This window comes from Blennius ocellaris, assembly GCF_963422515.1.
Source record: "Blennius ocellaris genome assembly, chromosome: 18".
Classification (NCBI taxonomy): Eukaryota; Metazoa; Chordata; class Actinopteri; order Blenniiformes; family Blenniidae; genus Blennius; species Blennius ocellaris.
This window is the reverse complement of record NC_137667.1, coordinates 9296978-9318896: the sequence shown is the minus strand read 5'-3', so window position 1 is coordinate 9318896 and position 21919 is coordinate 9296978. Positions and strand designations below refer to the sequence as shown.

Here is a 21919-nt window from a genome sequence, read left to right as displayed (position 1 = left end):
TGCCATTTTTTCACTACCTTTGCTTTTACCTCTATATTTTAACATTCATGACTGCTTAACTTGAATTCTTTGTGCGTCTTTTTCCAGCACAACCTCACCTATGTGATTCTACAATTATTTATTCATTTTGAAATACTGGATGCACACTGGACTTAAAACTGCCAAAGAAATAAATAAACTGAGTTTGTTGTGAATGGGAGGGGATCTCCATGCTAAGTCCCATTGGACATGCTGCAGATGCTTTTTCACTCTCTCAGGAGTTTCAATTGCTTGTTTTCACAGGACAGACCTCTAGACAAGCGTGTTAATTCCCCCCAAATCTCAGTCTTGCCGTTCCCACCCACTCAAATTTATTTTCTCAAGAAACAACTTTTTTTTGTCACCATCCATGTATCAATGTATTACATTTTGGGACTTTAAGAGCAAACCATTTCCAAATAAATCCCCAAAAACTGGGAGGGAAAATGTCCCATCGATATGAGCTAACGGCTATCATGTTAGTAATGTTAACTTGGTTCTGCAAACAAATGTGTCATTGGCGAAGGTATGCATTCCACCGAGGGAGGTTTTATTTATTTAAGATTATTTAGACTATTCTTCATAATGATTTGCCACCTTCCTCACTGTTGTACAATTATAATAAATGCAACTCTTCATGTTCAACACCAGAGGGCGCACTAAGAAGTCATAACTGACTGCAAGACTGCATGCTGGGAAAGGTAGTCTTTCATTGCGTAACAACGTAAAACAAATCTGTTTTAATATAAGAACAGGTCAACCAAAAATTGACATTCGATTTTTCAATTCAAGATACATCAGACAAATAAAACATTTCATACTGCAAAGTCAGAGTTTTTTTTTAATCATTTTTATTTGTTTCTCGAAGCTTCTGGCTCGCGCCGGTTTACCCACAATGCACCGCGCCGCCTCCTTTCTTCTCGAGTGTGTGGTGGTCCAAAATGTCGCTCCTGGATGGTCCGTTAAACGTGCTCGGCCAGAGGACAACTGGCGAGTCTGTTCGCACTCAGAATGGTGAGTTGCGGTGCCTCTCAGTGTTATCCGTCAGATAAGCCTGGTGGGCCGCTGGAGTGTCTTTAAAGTGCGTAAGGAGATCGTACATGCTGCGTGTTAGCGCACGTGCGGCTAATGCGCTAACGCCTGCTAAGTTTCATTGTAACTTCGTAGCTTCCGCTTTAGTGAGACTGACCCAGTCCGGATTAAAATGTTCTAATTGCAGGCGTCACGCGGCCTCACCCCCATTTCAGTACCTTCCATTCACCATAATGAATGGATGGCTATGCTAGTGGGGGAGAATAACACTTGTCATGATCTGAAGGTGTGGCTGGCTGACTGTGCGCCCCACTGAATGAAATGGCAATACATCAAAGATCCAGACATGTGTCGTCTGCGTGTTTTAGGCTCAGTAACAGACTTTTTTTGTATTTGCAGTCATGGCCGCAGCATCCATCGCTAACATCGTCAAGAGCTCCCTCGGACCCGTTGGCCTCGACAAGATGCTTGTGGACGACATTGGGGTTCGTCTCACCTCAGACTCAGTAACCTCAAAGCAAATGAATTGTTGGGAGAATTCCAGATACTTTTTATATGACTTTGCACAAGGGGTGTTCCACTATGGCTAGTTCTAGTACTTTTCTCCTTTTCCCATCAGCAAATCCTTCTTTAGAATTGTTGGCCATTTGACCAACAATTCTCCAAACGTCCAGATGATGCACTTGGTTATGCACTAAAACCCAGGACCACCAGCAGCATGATGGTTATGACCAGTTTGTGAACCAAAGTTGTGACACAGCTCTAACAGGTCTCTCTGTTCTGTGTCTACACACAGAACATTTACAGCTTGGTCAAGCTACAAAAATCAGTTGTGATCAAGTGTGGTTCTGTCCTCCCAAAATCAAACCTGATCTATCTGATGTGAACAAACCTCTTGGTTTTGGATCCGTATGAAGCCAATGTTTTCCATGTTGGTCTGCAACGCAGCACATATTGCTTCAGCCTCCACACACGGTAAACTGAAAGTAGGCGGACGCTGCTGGTTGCCTATTCTCTTAAAGACAGCTAAAGCTATTTAGTTTCTAAATAATATACTATGATTCATGTTGTTTGTTTTTGAAGTAGTAGCTTGCTTTACCTTATAGTTACTTTTAGACAATGTCTTGTTACTTCCATGTACATTGAAACGTTCCAGAAATATGCTAATCATAAACTCACAAAGCTAAGCTGCTCGCTTACGTTTCGCGTCTCATGACTGTCTGCAGGACGTGACCATAACCAATGATGGAGCGACCATCCTGAAGCTGCTGGAGGTGGAGCACCCAGCAGCTAAGGTCCTGTGTGAGCTTGCCGATCTTCAGGACAAGGAGGTCGGAGACGGGACGACGTCTGTGGTGAGTTGCATGTTGCAGTGAACTCTGCGTCAGGTCATACAGAGAGAATGAGGTGTGCCTGTCAACTATGTTGCAGAAATGATCCTGTTTTAGCACTATGCATCTGCCTCTTATCACGGATGTGTGGCCATACTAACAGGAAAAAGAAAGCCCGTCACAATCTGAAGGGGTTCAGCAGCCTCATATCTGCTACTCCTAATGAAGTGATGGTACATTTTGTAATCTGTAACAATGTTTTTGCGGTGGAAACGGAAGCAAGCTCCTGATCTTTCTGTCATGTTGTGCTTTTAACTTTAGGTAATAATTGCTGCAGAGTTGCTGAAAAGTGCAGACGAGCTGGTGAAGCAGAGGATTCACCCCACCTCTGTCATCAGTGGATACCGTCTGGCTTGCAAGTAAGATAACATTCAACATTTGGTAGTCTTGTGCATTATTACGAAATATACCTGTCTTGACCTGTGCATTCTTTTGACTCGTTTCTCTTCCAGGGAAGCAGTGCGCTACATTAATGAGAATCTCACCATTGGGACAGATGATCTGGGCAGAGAATGCCTCATCAATGCAGCCAAGACGTCCATGTCATCCAAAATCATTGGAACGTATCCTGAATGTGTTTGTTGGCATTCTCTGTAGTGTTGTCCTGCAGGCTTTATGTCTGAATCCCTGATCTAAAGCACGTATCTGCCTTGACCTGAGTCCCTCAGTGACGCAGAGTTCTTTGCCAACATGGTGGTGGATGCCGCCATGGCTGTTAAGTTTGTGGATGGCAAAGGAATCGCCAAATATCCCATCAACTCTGTGAACGTGCTGAAAGCTCACGGACGCAGCCAGAAGGAGAGTTTCTTAGTCAATGGATATGCGCTGAACTGCACAGTTGGATCCCAAGGTGTGTGTGTGTGTGGTCACAGAATCTTCTCGTGCACACCGGTCTGCACTCCCATTTAAATTTGCTGCTATGTCTCACTTCATGGTGTATGCAGTGATACGCGTGGGAGACACTAAACTGGCTTTGAAAGGAAATCGGTTGCTGTAGTTTTAACTGCTGTGGCGCTTCTTTTGGCCAGACATTAAAATCAAAGCTAAAATTACACCATATATGCCTTTTATCCCTTGTCTATCATTTTTCTTTGGCCGTTTCTGATCATTTATTAATTTATTTGTTTCTGAAGGCATGGTGAAACGTGTTGTGAATGCCAAGGTCGCTTGCCTGGACTTCAGCCTGCAGAAGACCAAAATGAAAATGGGGGTTCAAGTCATCATCAGTGACCCAGAGAAGCTCGACCAGATCAGACAGAGGTGGGTCAAGTGCAACTTATGCTTGTTCCACCATCATCCCATTTAAATTTGCTGTGGTTCTGAATCCATAGTTCACACAGTGATACGCGTGGGAGAAAACATAAGCACCAACAACTCAAGGTAGCAGTTTCCCCCCCCGAGCTGCCTGGCCACTGTTGTTGGTTGGACATGAGCCATCTTTTTTAATAGCACAATGTTTGTTCTATTGAGACCTGATCTGTAGCTTTTTCTTTTTTTCTAGTTTTGTGTGTTCTGAAACCGGCTGATAGTTTTAGCCCAGGGTGCTGTGACTGTTGGTATCATTTACCTCTGTATTCTGTGAACAAAGTACTTTGTTTCACCTCAGTCAAACAGCGCATTTATTATTCTTTGGGTTTTTTCGGTTCCAGGGAATCTGATATCACCAAGGAGAGGATCCAAAAGATTTTGGCTGCAGGTGCAAATGTCATTCTGACCACTGGTGGCATTGATGACATGTGTCTGAAGTATTTTGTGGATGTGGGAGCAATGGCAGTTAGAAGGGTCCTCAAGAGAGACCTCAAGCGGATCGCTAAGGCAACAGGAGGTAAGAATGAAGTGTACTGCAATCTTTGTAGCTGTCCTGATGTTTCGGTTCAAGCTCATCTTCAGTTTGTACTCATACAGTCATTTGACCGGAGCTGTTGCGTTTGTTCTCAGCGACCGTCTGCCCGTCCCTGACCAACCTGGAGGGAGAGGAGTCGTTTGAGGCCACGATGCTCGGTCAAGCAGAAGAGGTGGTGCAGGAGCGCGTCTGTGATGACGAGCTCATCCTCGTCAAGAAGTAAGAAGAGCAACTTTATATGTTTTAGATTTGATACGTTTAATATCAATGTAGTTGGTTATAATAAGTAACTTTTTTTGGCCTGAATACAAAAGGCTGTTAATCAGGTGTAGATAAGGATGATTTATGTTTTACATCTTGACCTAAAAGATTCCCAACGTCACACTTTGTCAGTGGAAGAAAAATAACTTTGGAAATGAGTTAAAAGTCTTTCGTATTTCAGTGTATTGTAAAGTTGCAGTTTCCTTGCGCTGAAACGATTCATGTCCACAGTACCAAAGCTCGAACATCAGCCTCCATCGTTCTGCGTGGAGCCAATGACTTCATGTGTGACGAGATGGAGCGCTCCCTGCACGACGCTCTGTGTGTGGTCAAGAGGGTGCTGGAGTCAAAGTCCGTGGTGCCTGGAGGAGGTGCAGTGGAGGCGGCCCTGTCCATCTACCTGGAGAACTACGCCACCAGCATGGTGAGACCCCGACAGGGAACATATCAAGCGTGCAGCTGATGTGTCCCTGGTCTGTTTTATTTATCAACAATGCTTGTGCGTCTGCAGGGCTCCAGAGAGCAGCTGGCCATTGCCGAGTTTGCTCGATCCCTCCTGGTTATCCCCAAGACTCTGGCTGTGAACGCAGCACAGGACTCCACTGACCTGGTGGCCAAGCTTCGTGCTTTCCACAACGAGGCTCAGGTTAATCCCGAGCGCAAGAACCTCAAGTGGTGAGTCTGAATCCAACTGTCTGTGATTTTAGCAGTCTTACCAGTTTGTCACGAAGCATAAATTGAGTATTGAATGAATATCCCTCTCTGGTGCTTCGTAAAGCTCATGTATCTGATCACTCTCGTGCCCTGTAGGATTGGCCTGGACTTGGTGAACGGCAAACCCAGAGACAACCGTCAGGCAGGCGTGTACGAACCCACCATGGTCAAGACAAAGAGCCTCAAGTTTGCCACCGAGGCCGCCATCACCATCCTCCGCATTGACGACTTGATCAAACTGTTCCCGGAGCAGAAGGAGGGCGGCCAGTCGTACCAGGACGCCGTGCACTCCGGGTCTCTGGAGGGTTAGGAGTCTGATGATACGTCCAGTTAGGTTCAACGTCTGTATTTATGCATATGGAGCTCCTCATGGCTGCGGCTCTAGTGTAGGCTGTGCACTTTGCCTGTTTACTGTTCTCCCACTCCTGCTTCGACAGGATCTGTACGTCATTATTTCTTTTGTTTTGGACACTTAATAAACCTCCAATGGTTGTAAATGACCGTTGATTTGTTAATTCAAAACTGGTTATATGTGCTTGTGTTTAACTATGGCTGCTGGGAATCAAAAGTTAACGCTGGATCAAAAGTCTTTATTATATCCAACAGATTTCAGGAAACTGTTTGCAACATTCATACTTGTACAGGAAGCACTACATTGGAGAAGGTTGGCATATTTAACCGTGCAGCACTGAGCTGCAGTTCTAGGCACAATCAGACGGTCCAGTCATTTCTGGTGAGGAGTGATAGGAATGTTTCTGAGTTAACATATGTTCCACAGAAAAAATAGCATGTCCCTCTTATTATGGACAACAGTTTAGCATTACATTTAACGTTGAAAGCAGCTGATATAAGACAACGTTCCATCTTTTGTGGTATGACACTAGTTCACTAGATATTACACATTAGCACTAATATGTCAACGATGCATATGACAAACTTAAGAGCTGAATTTACATGAAGTTCACAGTGAGATTGGTAAGCTTGTATAAGATCATACCCAGACACTGACTGGAAGAAGACGGGTAAACATTGCATCCTTGAGATTTCACCCTGAAGTGTAAACAAAAGGTTAAATCATCCCTTATTCATGGAAGAAAAGAAACTAAAGTTTAGATCTAGTGCAATCTGTTCAGCAGCATGAGGTTTTCATCTCAAGCCCTCTCCACACACATGGCGATACCCATCCCTCCTCCGATGCACAGCGATGCCACCCCTTTATGACCTCCAGTCCTCTGCAGTGCGTGCAGCAGGGTCACCAGCACCCTGCAGCCAGACATCCCAATGGGATGACCCAGAGAAATGGCGCCGCCGCTCACGTTGACCTGAGCAGGGGCCAAAAGATTCGAGTCAAATCTTGTTTCAAAAGACTTAAATTTGGAAATATGTTCTCAACATTTCCGGTTGTCAATTGAAGCAATTGGCTTGGTTTGGGATACTTCAGAGATTAAAAAGTCAATGTTACTGTGTAGAGGAGATACCTTGTCTCCATTCAGGCCGAGCTCTTTCACCACAGCAACGGACTGAGCAGCGAACGCTTCATTGATCTCGAATAAGTCGACTTGGTCTAGCTGCCAGCCGGCTTTCTCAACCTGTGAAATGCATTCAAAACATGTAAAAGAAAAAGTACATTTTCCCCCACAGTCCAAAAATATGGTTGAAACTGGATAATAATCTAATATCTCACAGCTTTCCTGATGGCCGGAATTGGCCCACTGCCCATGATGGCGGGGTCCAGGCCGGCTTGAGCCCACGATACAATCCTGGCCATTGGTTTTAAACCGCGCCTCGCAGCCTCGGACTGGCTCATGAGGACAGTAGCTGCCGCTCCGTCATTTATACCTGAAAGAGGACAAAAGCAGTTTTAATGTGGAGACATGAGCTGAATGGGACTTTTGTCTCGTGGTTCATGAACCTGAAGCATTTCCAGCTGTGACGGTGCCACTGCTGTCCTTAACGAAGCACGGTTTGAGCTTGGACATGCTGTCCATGCTGCTTCCGTGGCGAGGAAACTCATCTGTCTTCACCTCCACGGGCCCTGAAGGTAAGAGAAACCCTCTGAGAACATTAGATCAAAGGTAACCAGAACATTAGATGTTAAAAGGCTGAGCAATAGTATGTACCCTTTCTTGAAGGCACCATAATAGGGACAATCTCTTGATCAAAATGTCCCGCCTTCTGTGACGCCTCCGTCTTGTTCTGAGACTGCACCGCAAAACGGTCCTGCTCCTCTCGACTGACGCCCCACTGCTTGGCCACATTTTCAGCTGATTTAAAAACAGCGAAACCCATGAGAAATACAGAAATCACAGTCGACCGATGTATGAAACCAAGGAAGACGTGCAGACCTGTGATTCCCATGTGGTATCCATGGAAAGCATCAGTCAGGCCATCGGCCACCATCGAGTCCTGCATGGAGGCGTCGCCCATCTTCACGCCAGCCCTCATGTGCACGGTGTGAGGAGCCTGAGACACAGAGGCAACGGTTACGACCCCCTTTTTTCTCCTCTCCATCGATGATGTCCAAACAATATTGTATACAATATCGTAATAGTGAGACTGTCCACTATGCTGTTGTTTCTCACTTTGTGAGACTAATAACGGGTTTATCTTGTGTCGTTCCCTACCCGGCTCATGCTCTCCATGCCTCCTGCAACCACCACACTGGACTCCCCCGTGAGGATGGACTGAGCTCCCAGACACAGCGCCTTCAGCCCGGAGCCACACACCATCTGGCAGCTCCACGCCGGGACAGGGTAGGGAATACCTGCCCCAACGCTGGCCTGACGCGCCGGATTCTGCCCGTGACCTAAAAGACGAATGTTTCAGAAGCATCAATAACGAAACTCGCCATAGTTACAGATAAGGTTGGCACTGTTTGTTTTCATAATCTTCAAAGTTCAAACCGCAGAATGTTTCACTATTGAAGTGTGAAAGTATGTTTTCATTTAATACACAAAAATAAAACTTACACAAATATGTTTAATGTTGACTGTGAAGATATGGAAAGATACTTTTAAAAAGTTGAACCGTAGACCAGTTTCATGAACTTTTACCTGCAGTGAGGACATGTCCCATGATAACCTCTGACACCTCCTCGGGCTTCACCGTGGCACGGTTCAAAACGTCCTTGATCACTGCTGAACACAGGTCATGAAGCGGCACGGTGGACAGGGCACCGTTCAACGACCCTGTGGAAAAGTTATTATCACATGTTATAATATTGATAAATCAAGTGTCAACTATTTGATACTTTGCTGAGGAAAAAGACATGTTCCGCCATTTCAGGCCGAAACAGCCTTCTTTAGTCCAACAAACTGTAGAAGAGACACTGTTGCTTTTTCAAGCAGCAATTCCATCAAGACAGACTGTTATTTCAATGTATCTTACAGCGTACGCCCTCATACAGTGTCCACTGTACTCGGTTGAGATACAATGACTCAATATAGTGAAATCTGCTGCGTGTTATGTCCCAAAATGTCTCACAAGACAAATTATTACTATTGCGATAATATTTTTTTTCTTTTAAATAACAGATCAGAAATTACAATGCGGTACAGATGAGTCCTCAGATTTTTCTTGAATGAGTAAGAAGAGGCATACTATGTGACCTTGGAGGGACTACCACTCCATGCAGGTTGGATCACATGAGATTCTCCACGACTTCAGGATGACGAATGTCTGAAACTTTCTTTAGCAATAAAGGCAGAGACTGAGAGGTTATTTCATGTGGCTTTTTGAGACTAATGTTCTCCTCACTAGCACCACCCAACACGGTGCTCAAAAGTACAAAGATGATCAATTTACACTTTTGTGTAATGTCAAAATGACAGTACTTGAATTTAATTTTAAGCTGAATTTATTGTGTTGATTAGCAAAGACCGCACAATAAATCTGCAAACATGGTTTAAGGGTGTTAAATCCCTGTTTTTTTAATGAAGCTCGGGCGTTTTATCTAATTAAACTAAATCATTCGAGGAGGAGGAAAACAGATGAACGTGTTGCAGGTAGCCAATAGCAGCGGCCTCGTGCTTCGTGGCACTATGACCTCCCAGCCAATCAGAAGACGGAGAACGCTTCAGGACACTGAACTGGCCAATCACAGCTCTGCATGTCCTAGACGTGCCTACTGAAGGACGTCGACCACTTTGCGATATTAAAAATGAGTTAAATTGCAGGTAAACGCAGTTTCCCTGGCTAGAAATATTTCAACCAATACAAATAATCAGCTACGGTGATCTTTTACTTCCATTACAGCTTTTTTGGACATGCTCAGAGCAACTCCTAAAGCAGCAATGTTGGAAAAACGTGTTTTAATGAATGGACAGAAGACGTCTTTAACGTTACCGATCGGTGTCCGTGCAGCGGAGACGATGACGACTCGTTCAGGGTTCATCTTGAAGAGACGGGTGAGTGGAGCTTGCTTCTCGGTGTTTCTTTACCTCCCGATTGTCACAGACTGACACTGTGTCTGACAGCACTGCTGTGTTGACACTGACTCTTCAACACGGGACAGTTGCTCCGTCCAACATATACCTGAGCGGAACCACAGCGCCACCGTATGTTCGGAGGATCTTTTACATCAAGAGTTAAAACCAACGAAATTCAACACGAGGAACATATACAATTCATAACTTTTATTGATTTTTTTAATGATAGTACTTTATGATGCTTGATTTTTTTTTTTTTACAGGACTTCATTAAAATGTATCCAATGCCCCCCCACCCTCACATCAGCCAACACCAAACTGTTGCATGATTTATTTCACACCAAGTTGTAATTAAACTGCTCACATTCATATTTGACATTCTTGGAATCCTCAATTAAGAGTAAACAAAACCCTTCTGCCAATAATTAAATAATTGTCTCTCACACTTACAAATAAATACAATTGTTTTACCCTTTTTTGTTTTGATCTAGTCATTGTTTGCATCCAACATTATTTGCAAAAATGTATCCTGTAACTGGTGGGGATTTACAAAGGACTTATTGCTGCAGTATTCCTAAGATTAACTTTTCATCAAAGTGTTTATTTTCACGGAATGATAATTTTGTGTATTTTTACCCTGTTCTAAATGATTGTCTACCCTGCAGTCATGCTCTGTTTAAAGTAACCTAAACAAAATGAGTGATGTTATTTTTTGATGGGTTCATGCTGAGTTTAATATAGTATATTTCCAGGGAATTTTAAAGTAGAAAAGGTGTATTGATGCCTAGCAAAAATAGGTTTCTTTCTCTAGTATTAAAAATCTTTATTGGTATTTGGTCAGTACATGAAAAGGACTGAAGAATAATATGAACAGCGCATATGAACTTACAATTCAACAGAATTTTTCAAACAATTTGCCAATGAAAAAAATTAAAATTGCACTAAAAAAAAAAAAAGAACTGAAAGGCCCACATCTAAAAAAGAAAAAAAAACCTTCAATTTTGTGAAGCTAATTCAGTGAATTTTACTGACTTTTGACGATGGGTTACAACACCAGATTCCAAATCTTTAGTGTCAAGCGCTCAAAAAAGAACAGCATCGACGTGCTCAAAGAAAAAGAAAAAACATCAGAATGAAAAGTACAAGTTTTAAATCGGACATCCAGGCAATTTAAGTCTAACATTAACCCATTGTTGTTATTTCCCTGTTTAGCAACACAAGTGTGACAAAGGCATCACGATAGGCAGGGGGAAGAGGGTGAAAACAAACATCTTGAACAGCAGTGCTATGTTACAGACTATGCATTTGTTGCCTTGTTTTGTATACTGTATAAAAAAAAAAAAGAAGAAGAAAGGACAGTGCATGTCAAAGAACATTACAAAACTCCACTGTCGCCTGTGCTGGAGTCCAGGCCGTTCTGAGCATGCCGTGACCTTGCAGTCCTGGTGCCCTTGCTCACCAGGGCAGCCTTGTCCTCGTGGGGGTCGGTGGTGGAGTCCGTGTCGTTCGAGTGCTGAGTCAATGACGTCTCGCTGCCTGTCGGCGAGTCCACGCTCTCGTACCCGGCGCTCAGCTGGCTACCGAACCCCGCCGGTCCTCCGACCCTCCCGCCGGCAGTCTGACTGCCCGGCGCCTCCTCCGAGTGGTTGGAGAGCTTGGTCTCGGCTTCGCCGGGGCTGGAGACCACGGGGGACATGGGGAAGTCTTCCTCGGTGCTGCTGACCTCCCTGTACAGGCTCGGGGTGGTGGTCTCGCTTCTCTGGGACGAGTTGCCGTTGCTCGGACCATTGGAGACCCGGCCGTAGTCTTTGCCCATTTGTTCGGAGGAGCCGCCGGCCGACTCCGGCTGGGCGGCCGGCTCGGTGGACGAGCCGGAGGCAGTGGGTGAAGTCCTACTGGGTCCTGCTCCGGCCGGACCCCCCTGGGGCTGAGACAACTGCTGCCGGGTGTCCTTCAACTGCTGCTGCAGCACGAGGATGGTGCTCTGCATCCCCTCCACCTCCTCATCCAGCTGGATGATGAAGTCATTCAGTTCTGAGGAGGGGGGGGGGGGTCACAAAAAAAAAGAAAAAAAGCCAGACATGTAATCCAATCATGGGATCAGATGCATGCGACTGACATGCAGGATTCACACTCGGCCAGGCTGTGTTCTACGAGCTCACCATCTTGACTGCTCTTCAGCTCCTCGCTGTACTTCTTCTGCAGCGCCAGCTCAGCCTCCAACTGTGCGATGCGGCCCTGGGACAGCTGCCGGCCCAGCTCCTGGTTTTCCTGAATCAGCATTCGGCACTTGGCCATCAGCTTTTTGCCCGTTTGGCTGCAAGGGAAACAAGTCTCACATCACACAGTGAACCAGGAGACGAGCGGAGCTGGCAAAGAAACACGACGGAGCTGCTCCGGGTGTCTCACCGCCTCCCCCAATTTGCACAAACAGACAACAGAAACAGACCGTTCGACCCGGTCAGCCCTAAGCAACCGTTGTCACAGCGCATGTTTCAATCAACGAGACTGCAACAGTGATAAAATGATGAGGAACTCACCGGAACGTCCAGTCACACCCTGTGCATACACGTCAAGAATTTCTTCTTAAACACTTAAAAGTACAAATAAGTCTTTTCTTTGGAAGTGGAATTTGAGTCCAGATGAGTATCAAAGTCCTCAGTACAGCTAAACTCCAATCAAACCTGTGCCATTATTTCTCCAGTGGGAATTGCCCTACTGTCATCACACCACTTCATGTTGTAGATTTTCTTTTTTTTGTAATTAATTGAGCAATGGATTTGTCACAATTATGTATTTCATCTCAGATCCACTTGCTACATCACTGGGTGTGACGAACAAGCAGAACGAAACATGTGACTTGCTACAGAAAAACAAACAAAAACAAAACCCCTCCACCTTGGCTATGCTTGAGGAGAGCACAAAGTGTGCAGTCAGCACTTTCAACACATCAAGAACAGTGAAGTCAAACTGTTGATTCTACATTGGGTTAGGAAATTGTCCAGCATACCTGTTCATTTCGTACATTGTCACTTTAAAAAGCCCCAAATGGAATTGTTTCTTTTTTTCTTAAGTTTTACAACTGCCATCCATTTAGTTTATAATCCTGATGGAAATCGTCTGGCTTGATCACATTGAAAACTGTAACATCAGAGCAAATTAACTCAGTAATTGAATCCTATAAAAGTAATAAAGGAGATGGTGCTTAAAATAGAGCAGAAACATGATCAAATTGTACGTAGACATTTACATATCTCTCTCTAAAAAAAAAAAAAAAAAAAGAAGAAGCCTGCTCAAGCAATGTGCTCCCATCATGACACTACCGGCTCTCATCTCCCCATCCGTCTTTAGTATTTGAAAGCCGAGTATAAATTTGAAGACAGGACAATGAGAACAGATTCAATGAGGGTGTGGACAGTGACTGAAGAGCTGTGCTATACAGTGGAGAAATCAGTAACCAGCTATTGATGGAAAGGGCTGAGGGAAAGATTGGTCAATCACAGAATGACACCCAAACACAAAAAAAATACATCATCAATTCAAAACAAGACTTGTAAAAGACATTTTCATTCACGACTCATACAAACTGGACTCGGTGCACCGACAGCGGTGCGTTTCACTATCTGAGAAGTTAAGCAAGAGTTAAATCATTATAAAAAAAACACCTGCAGATGTTTGCACAGGAAAATACAGTGAAGGCCAATGAGGCGTATTGATTTACTCTCTCACACGCACACACACTCGCACTCTGCAGTAAGCGTTTGTTTCGGAGAAACAAGAGAGAAATCAAATTAAATTCCAATAAAAATGAACAAGTCACAAAATAAAACATGTAAATACACTCTACCGTGTGCAGGCCCGTGTTCAGAGACACAGGCGACCGGACCCCCGGGCCTTTGTGGACCACGGACACCGATGTGGCTCCGCTCACAGTCTTAATGTCATTTCTAGTGGCTCTTCCCTCCCCAGAGTCTTACTTTTAGATCCTAGACACTCTCCTCATGTTACTGGAATCACTCTAGACTGTCCAAAAGGTCTTTACAGTTTTCAGGCAGACTAGCGGGTATTTGTGTGGCGTGATCCACAGTTAAAAGTGTCTTTATGACGCAAGTATGGGAATCGTCTTTAAAAGGTTCAATTGCTGTTTTAGGCTAGGGATGCTCCGTGCCTGACTCAACCTCCACCATAAGCCCCCTCTATTATGTATGTGAGCTGTTTGCTTTTGAGCTGGGGGCGGGAGGGAGGGGGGTGGGGCGGGGAGGGCACATCCACGTCGGGAAGTGGGTGACCACCTCTTCGGGAACAGTCCGGACTCCTTCAGGCCCATGGACGGTGAGGGGACACGAGGGGAGAGCTGAAACACAAGGGTCACCTGACCATACTTGTCTTTTCTCTTTAGGTTATGTGATATGTGGCTGGCACAGTGCGAGAGTACAAAAACCATTTTGTTCTGCAGTGACTGGCTTTCTGTCAAGTCTGAGTTGCGTGGTGAGTACAGCATTTGTCAGCCTTTCTCCCCCACCATTGTTCCTGCATGCCTGCAGTGAGAGTGAGGGTGGGGGGGCGGGCGTGAGGAAGTCTTGACTTTTTGATTTTTTTTTTTTTCGAAGGGTGGAGTGGGGGGTGGGGGTTATTTTGATTGTCTTTACCTATCAGGTGTAAATTTCCAGGCACTCAGTTCATTTTGGGCCTGCTCCAGTTTGTCTTTAGTCTGTTCCAGTTCAGCCTTCATTTTGAGGAAAAACAAGTTGATGGCCGGGTCCACCATGGATGACCGCAGTTGGGCTGCACTCGGCTGCTGGACTTGCTTGAGGTACTGGATCTGGGTCTGCAGCAGTGAAGAAAACAGTTAGTGATGGGGAACATTTCTTCTGAACAACACAATTGACCTTTGGCTAAGCTCTGCCCCCCCTTAGTAACTGTTGCTAACCTGGACAGATGACTGAATGTTTACGTGAGTAGAAGAGAGACATTTGTCTTTGTCTTGTTCGCGTTTTGGAAATGAGATAAAACAAACTCTGTTGTTTATCCTTTCCGTTACCATTTTTAATTCTTTAATTGCTTCAATAGCCCAGAAAAACAACAAAAGTGTGGCCATCTCCAAAGCATCTCTATGGAATTCAGAATATTCGTCCTGAGTCAGGGGCAGTTGGAAGCTGAATGCCATTGGTTTGTTTGGTTTGGGGGCGGGACTTAGCCAAAGGTCATACATACTAAAAATAAAAGCATCATGTCTTGACATCTGCTCAAATCTAAACCAATACTTGCACTTACGTTTGGGTGCTTCTCCCTCCACATTATTTAACCTCTTCGTTCGTTTTGTCACAACAGAAACATTTTAAAGTCGATGGTTGAAGAACATGCTAATGCTACAGCCAGCTCGCAAGGCATGCTGAACTGAAGGTCAACCCAGGCCTTGTGATCCGACTTTTAATCCTTGATGTTCAGATGAGACCACGGCAATTCCTGCATGTTGTCCTTTCTATCTTTATAATCACTCAAATCTGAGGAGTCCCGAGATTTATATCCAGATAATCTCAATACAAAGTGCTTGAATTAACAAAAACTGTCTTAAAAGACATTTGAAATTCTACAACGATGATACCAGATTAAGCCAAACAAAACTCAACTGTGGGAGTCAAAGTCAACAGACATTATTTCGAATACTTTAACATAAACAAAACGGTACAGCAAATATGACACGAGAGTAAACAACTCATTATTAGCCCACTGTGTTGAAACAGCGTTTACAATTCATTTGTTAAAGACAAAAAAGGTTTCGGGAGGTTTGAATTTGGTCAGGGTGAAATGGGCTCATCTTAGCTGTTCATTAAGAATGGCATGTGGTGCTATAAAGCCACCACTGATCCACCGAGCTGTCAATCTGATAAGAGCAAGGAATGCCCTACTTGACACACTACTTTACCTTTAACCCACTTTCCAGGTTCCTGGATGACAAGGTGCAGTGCAGGGCTCCATCAACCTCAATTAACCACCTGGCAAATAGAGGATATCGATCCATACCTAACGACTAATCATGACAGTAAAAACACTAAACAGTTCTTCAATAATTGCTGCTTCTTTTTATGTGCTGTTGCTCATCCTTGTTTTCAGCAATTCTTTTACAACTAGTCTGCGGCTGATTTAATACTTAATGATCATGTTCTGCAGCAGCAGAATTGGTTGGACTTGTACAAACAATAACTGCAGTGGTGCAAAAAAGAGTGTCAAAAAATTTGAAGAAATCAGAGGGTATATTTTCAACCACGAACCTTTCTCTGGGAGGTGATCAATAATTTATTGATTACTTTAAAGTACTCATACTTTTAGGCTTAGTGTAGATCGAATATCCGGTAATAACGACAAATGCATGAGGAATGAAGCGGACATGATACGTACTGTGCACTCTTGCATCTCCTGCTCCTTGGTGGCAAGTCTCATAACCAAGATGTTCTCCCTGCGCGCAGACTCCTGCTGTTGCTGCTTGAGTTTCTCCTCCGACTCCTTCAGCCCCGGCACATCGTTGGCTGAGACGGGAAAGAGAAGCAAAAACAAATCAGATGAACGCTCACCACTGATACAAAGTGAAAGAGCGTCTCCAATGCATATTCTAACTGCATGTATTTTTAATAGGCGTACTTACAACACAGTTCTGAATATTTCGCCTCGAGGACCTGGACATATGCTTCATGCTGTTTCCACCTGAAAAGAGCAGAGTGTCTGTTAACAGCACAACCCAAAAAAAAAGGAGACAAAAACGATCTGCATATCTTCTTCATTATGACAACAACAGAGTTGTTTATCTACCTGGTACAGAGCTCGTCTCTGGTCAGGGTCTTCATGTCAGACTCACTGAGGCGAACCTGGAGAGAAGAAACACATTAAACACACTGGCACACGAGGCGATTACCGTGATTTAACTGGACATCACCCTCACCTTCTTGGGCAGAGGCTCCTCGTTGGTCATGGTGAACACTAGGAGTGAATAAAAAAAAAAAGAGAGAAAGCCATCAGTTTGCCGTGTGTCGTGAAGGCACCGCCGCATCATAAGAAGCGCTTGCGTGCAACCGGCAGAAAAAAATAAAACAAGATAAATTACACATATTGGCAAGTTTAGTACACTAAAAAAAAAAAAAAAATACTTGACTTTCAAATAGGAATACGCTTCTGAGACTGTGTGGTGGTCAGGTCAACTAGTGTGAGAAAATGTGAACGCTAACATGAGCCGTTGAGCCGCCGTTAGCTGGTTAGCGGCTATGTGAAGAAAACGACCCATCGCGGGTTTAACAGCTGCTCTTAACATTTAGCATCCGCAGGAGAAACAAATACAGACTCTGAAAGTGTGGGCTGGAGCCACGAATAATCCCTCCACGTTCGGCCTGGCAGCGTGAAATTCTTAGCCGTGTTTTCGGCTCCTTGTTATCACAAAATGGCGGTGAAGGAAACGACTCCCTCCCTTGCGCTCCTTTTCCTGAAACTAGCGGGCTCTGGGGCTGCGGGTTTCGGGCCTCCTGCCGCGGGATAACACGTACCAGTGTCGGTTCTTTCGACGTTTCTGAAACCTCTCGGCTTACGTTGCTGATACAAAACGATTGATGCACACCAGCGTTGGATATTCGCCGTGAATTTTAGATGTGGCAAACTCGCTTCAGCGTGGCGACCATCCTCTTCCTCTCCGACGGCAGCGCAGAGCAGAATGACTCTGACTGGATGATCCGCTGAGCCGCAGAGCGCCGCCGCAGAGAGCAGGAGGGAGGAGACCTCTCACTCCGCCGCGATCTGCCGCGCCGCCACAGAGAGAGGAGGAGGGAAATGACGTCTCACTCTGCAGCGCCTTCTGGATCCCAAACAAATACGATCAACAAACAAATGTAGTGTAAAACATATTCACAACTTTCTTCAGCAATAAACAAGTATAAGGCGAAGAACTGCAGCTATTCCACATTTTGAATATTTATGCATTGTAGGGGAGTCTGCCTGAGTAAAACAAACGTATACCTCAATAATAATAGTAAATATGGCAATAAAAATGTTTAGATATCCGAACAATACTACTTTTTGAAAAAAATGGTTGGGCACTGTTAATTCCTGTAAATAAATTGTATCTTTAAAAGACATCCAAACAATGTTTATTATTTTTGTTCTCTGCTGGGTTTGTTGAAAAGTTTGTTAAAATGATGGATGTTACTTTCAGCCATGCCTGCTTGAACTTGATGATGCTTCATGTTTTTGTTTAGTCATTCCATTTCAATTGCAATTTCCTGTAACTCTTGATGGAATGCACTACTGGAAAATGTGCATGGACAATGATCAAAGTGGAATGTCATCTTAATCATGTTAAAAATGTAAATGTTTATGTGTCCTTGCCTCTCACAAAAAGCTCTTGAACTTCCTGAGTGGCCCTTTTCATATGAGCGTCTTAACTACACCTTTACACATGTAATTTTAACTGATATATGAATCAAATGATAATATGACCCAATCAATGCCTTAAAAACATAAAGTTGAAATACCCAAAACCAATCCAAACCCAATCCAAATGCATTGGAACATTTACTAAGCACAAAAAAAAAAAAAAAAATTAAAAAACACCAAAACAAAACAAAAAACAATTAGAAATTGATTGATGTATAATACAATCAGTGGGGAAATGGTTGAAATGACTGTTAGGGTGCACTCATATGACTTTTATGAACTTTCACCAAACTTAACCCAGGAAACCTATGGAGTAGGGAGAGTTTAAAAATGATTCAGGAGAGGGGTGGAAGTTAAACGTGTAACGAAACACTTCAATATATATTACAAATATACGGTATCTTCATAGCAAGTATGATAACTACTACGCCATTTATATTGATATTTTGATGTTTTATGAGGGAATATCTGTTTTGGTTGCTTTTTTAGATATGTATCTTATCGGCTCATTCTTCAGTGAACACCCCCATTTGATGATAATGGTACGGTCACCTGCCCCGTCAACTGCAAATCGCACATTTCAAGGGCAGCCAGCAGTTACACCAGCCTGTCTCCATTGGATCATCACCGACATGAACATGCTGTGCAAAGTGGGGCAAATCCGCAGGTAACGTTGACATTTGGAATGGAAGTGAACCAAGAAGTTATACGGCTGTGTTATGTTGGCAGAAGTTGCGTGTGAACTTGATGCAATTGTTTGTTGAGAGCTAACAGTGAGCTAGCCAGAATGCTATATAGTTTAGCAGCCCAGCTAGGTGAGCGTGTTGTGGCGCACCAATTAAATTGATTTATTTATTCACCACGTGAGCGTATATATATATAAGCTTTATAATAGTTTTGCAATATGTGGAGACATTTGCGTTTGTATGACGGTGCTCATCGATTTCAATGTACGTACACGCTCAGTAAAATACTGAATCCACACTGAACATTGAGGCGACGTCCAGCCAGCTGCTTATCGCGAATCAAACTGTTGGAACTCTTGACTGCAAGTCAAAAAGGAGTTCTCTTCGTGCCTGTCTGAAACGGGACCTCCTTGCCAGACGTGCCAGACCTGACCTGGTCATTTCACGCGTGTCGTTTCAGGTGCGCAGCCAGCCTCAGCCAAGCTGTCAACCAGGTCGCTGCGTCGAGGCAGAAACACACCCTTCCCGATCTGACCTACGACTATGGCGCCCTGGAGCCCCACATCTGTGCAGAGATAATGCAGCTGCACCACAGCAAGCATCATGCCACTTATGTGAACAACCTCAACGTCACAGAGGAGAAATATCAGGAGGCACTCGTAAAGGGTATAAATGCACATTGAAATACTTGGCTCAACAGTCCCCTCGAGCTACTTTTAAAGTGGAAAAATCCACTCCCACGTTGGAGAAACTCAAACGCGTCATTATTTAGTGTCATGAGCAACATGTAAATCAGGAACAAGATGATGGAGGTGCTTTTATTGCTTCTGGACAAAGTGACTGTCTAATGCACACGTGTCGAACTCCGGTCCTCGAGGGCCGCAGCCCTGCTCCTGCTTCCACACAGCTGATTCCAATGAGCAGCTCGTTTTCTGGCTTTGTGCTGAACTTGGTGATGAAGCATCAGAATATTAAGTGGGAGACAGGGAAAACGTGCAGAGCTTCGGCCCTCGAGGATCTGAGTTTGACACCCCTGGTCTAATGTGAAATCTGACACATGCGCCATGTGTAAATTTAATAGAACATGGATATTGTAGACATTTGTAGGCAAGTGGTGTCAAAGGCAATACAAGTATTTTCCCTCCTGAAGTTATTGGATTTGACACCATTTTCATTGCATGGTGTAAATGCACCACACTAACATGGACTAGTATTATATGAGCATTTTGTGTGGTTTGACAGGTTTGAGGTTAAGCTCAATGGGACGGTTTGAGATGGGTTAGTGCTGATGAAAGATTGTCAGTATGTTAGAAATGGAGCTGTGAGGTACGAGGAGAAGAGGAAGACTTGAGAAAAGATGTAGTGAAGAAGGAAATGAAGAGGAAGCTGAAAAGTGATTGGTCTTGCAAAACATTTGTAAAACTTTTCACTGGAATATTTGTTTTAAATGTCAGATTGTAGAAATTGTCTCTTTCTCACTTGGTGTTTTTGGCTTGTGTTGTAGGAGATGTAACGGCTCAGGTCGCCCTCCAGCCTGCTCTGAAGTTTAATGGAGGAGGCCACATTAATCACACCATTTTCTGGACAAACCTCTGTCCAAATGGAGGGGGCGAGCCTCAAGGTAAGAAACGCCTGCATCTGGCTGTTTTTCTTTCTTCAAATTTTGTCAAGGGTGTTAAATTTCATCGTTAAGATAGGAAAATACTGTTGGCTTTTAAGTGTCAATCACATGTTTCAAACCCAGGTTCAAGTTTAAACCATTTTGAAAGTTTAGCTTTTTATATATATTTTTTAAAACATTTGCGTCCTCTAGTGGTGAATACTATGAGTTACCACGAAGGATGCAGTTTTAAACAAATCTTTACTGTTAAGTAAAAATTCTTTAAAATATATCCTGTTTTTTTTTTCTAAATCTTGGGAGTAAAACCTGGAGAAGCTCCAATCTATGTCCTCATCTTTCAGGTGAGCTGATGGAGGCCATTAACCGGGACTTTGGCTCATTCCAAAAGATGAAGGAAAAGATGTCTGCTGCCACAGTGGCAGTGCAGGGCTCGGGCTGGGGCTGGCTGGGTTACGATAAGGAGGGTGGAAAACTTCGAGTTGCGGCTTGTGCTAACCAGGATCCACTGCAGGGGACAACAGGTCAGTTCAGCTCGATTACAAATCACTCTTGACTGTTCGCTTAAAGTTTTGTCACTTGGTCATCAATTAATTTTATTTCACCCAGTTTAAGGACAGCACTCTGTAAATGTTTTTTGTTTACCTGTGAAAAATGCTTTATAAATAAACTTTACTTACATATTTGTCTGGACAGATAATGTGTGGTAATGAAATGACTTGTGTGTAATCTAAATACTAGATGTGGCTTTAGTGCGAACATATCAGGAGCAGGCTCAGTTTGGAAACATCCAAAATGCCAGTGCAGAACAGAGTCACACCCGCTGAGAACATTGTGTTAGTGGGTCAGTTGATCACTGTTGATGTGCCTGTTAATCTTGAATTTTTCGATTGACCTTTTGTAAGGCACACCGCTTGTTAATTAAGCTTTTTTGTTTTGTTTCTCAGGTCTCATCCCTCTCCTTGGTATTGATGTGTGGGAGCATGCATATTACCTTCAGTACAAGAATGTGCGACCCGACTACGTCAAGGCGATCTGGAACGTCATCAACTGGGAGAATGTTAGCGAGCGACTTCAAACTGCCAAAAAGTAAAAATAATGCTCAAACATCCTCTGACCTAGATCAAATGGTAATTGCAAATAATTTACAGTTCAGCCTCTTAAGTATCTTGGAACATTTTACTTGTAATCAGACTTGATCGGTCAAACCTGCAGAAGGTCGCTGCTGCTACAGTCTCTGAAACTGTCTTTCTGGTGGATACACGTTGAAGCAAGCTACACATTATTTGCAAGTACTTTTTCATCTCGGGTTATTTCAGCGCACAAAATGATCACTGTCAGCTAAAAGTCTGACTTTTGTTACGCACATTCTAATTCGTGTGGCTAAAGTCAGTGTTGAATAATCAGTATGCATATTTGGTGAGCTGTCTGTGTCAGATTAAGTTGCACTAAAAGTGGACAGTGTGTTTGCAGTCCATGTTTTTGATGTATTATAATAAAATTATTGAATTTCA

General features: G+C 43.8%; 4 protein-coding genes across 6 annotated transcripts; 2 read left to right on the top strand and 2 right to left on the bottom strand.

Moving 5' to 3' along the window:
* Positions 1–931: 931 nt before the first annotated feature.
* Positions 932–5784, top strand: tcp1 (t-complex 1). The gene is made up of 12 exons (XM_080513666.1): positions 932–1032; positions 1450–1535; positions 2277–2405; positions 2703–2800; positions 2894–3004; positions 3110–3291; positions 3575–3701; positions 4091–4266; positions 4380–4503; positions 4777–4969; positions 5057–5220; positions 5356–5784. The coding sequence occupies exons 1-12, from the start codon at positions 960–962 to the stop codon at positions 5567–5569; spliced, it is 1677 nt and encodes a 558-aa protein (XP_080369792.1). The 5' UTR covers positions 932–959; the 3' UTR covers positions 5570–5784.
* Positions 5785–5853: 69 nt separating this feature from the next.
* On the bottom strand, positions 5854–9702 carry acat2 (acetyl-CoA acetyltransferase 2). Its single transcript, XM_080514384.1, has 9 exons — positions 9604–9702; positions 8313–8447; positions 7884–8065; positions 7605–7722; positions 7380–7523; positions 7172–7294; positions 6944–7098; positions 6738–6848; positions 5854–6581 (listed from the first exon to the last, which is right to left on the bottom strand). Exons 1-9 carry the CDS (start codon positions 9650–9652, stop codon positions 6411–6413), a joined length of 1188 nt encoding a protein of 395 aa, XP_080370510.1. The 5' UTR covers positions 9653–9702; the 3' UTR covers positions 5854–6410.
* A 1244-nt stretch (positions 9703–10946) lies between these two features.
* Positions 10947–17361, bottom strand: wtap (WT1 associated protein). 3 transcript variants are annotated; one of them, XM_080514423.1, is made up of 8 exons: positions 17219–17361; positions 16624–16661; positions 16494–16549; positions 16330–16388; positions 16086–16213; positions 14336–14514; positions 11849–12003; positions 10947–11720 (listed from the first exon to the last, which is right to left on the bottom strand). In XM_080514423.1, the coding sequence occupies exons 2-8, from the start codon at positions 16651–16653 to the stop codon at positions 11062–11064; spliced, it is 1266 nt and encodes a 421-aa protein (XP_080370549.1). In that variant the 5' UTR covers positions 16654–16661; positions 17219–17361; the 3' UTR covers positions 10947–11061. The 3 variants fall into 3 exon arrangements, with proteins under 3 accessions (XP_080370549.1, XP_080370550.1, XP_080370551.1); XM_080514425.1 differs by lacking the exon at positions 10947–11720 and having other exon boundaries at positions 11987–14514; XM_080514424.1 differs by lacking the exons at positions 14336–14514; positions 16086–16213; positions 16330–16388; ... (1 more) ...; positions 16624–16661; positions 17219–17361 and adding an exon at positions 13534–14319.
* Positions 17362–18679: 1318 nt separating this feature from the next.
* On the top strand, positions 18680–21919 carry sod2 (superoxide dismutase 2, mitochondrial). Its single transcript, XM_080514386.1, has 5 exons — positions 18680–18768; positions 19248–19453; positions 20292–20408; positions 20750–20929; positions 21353–21919. The coding sequence occupies exons 1-5, from the start codon at positions 18734–18736 to the stop codon at positions 21496–21498; spliced, it is 684 nt and encodes a 227-aa protein (XP_080370512.1). The 5' UTR covers positions 18680–18733; the 3' UTR covers positions 21499–21919.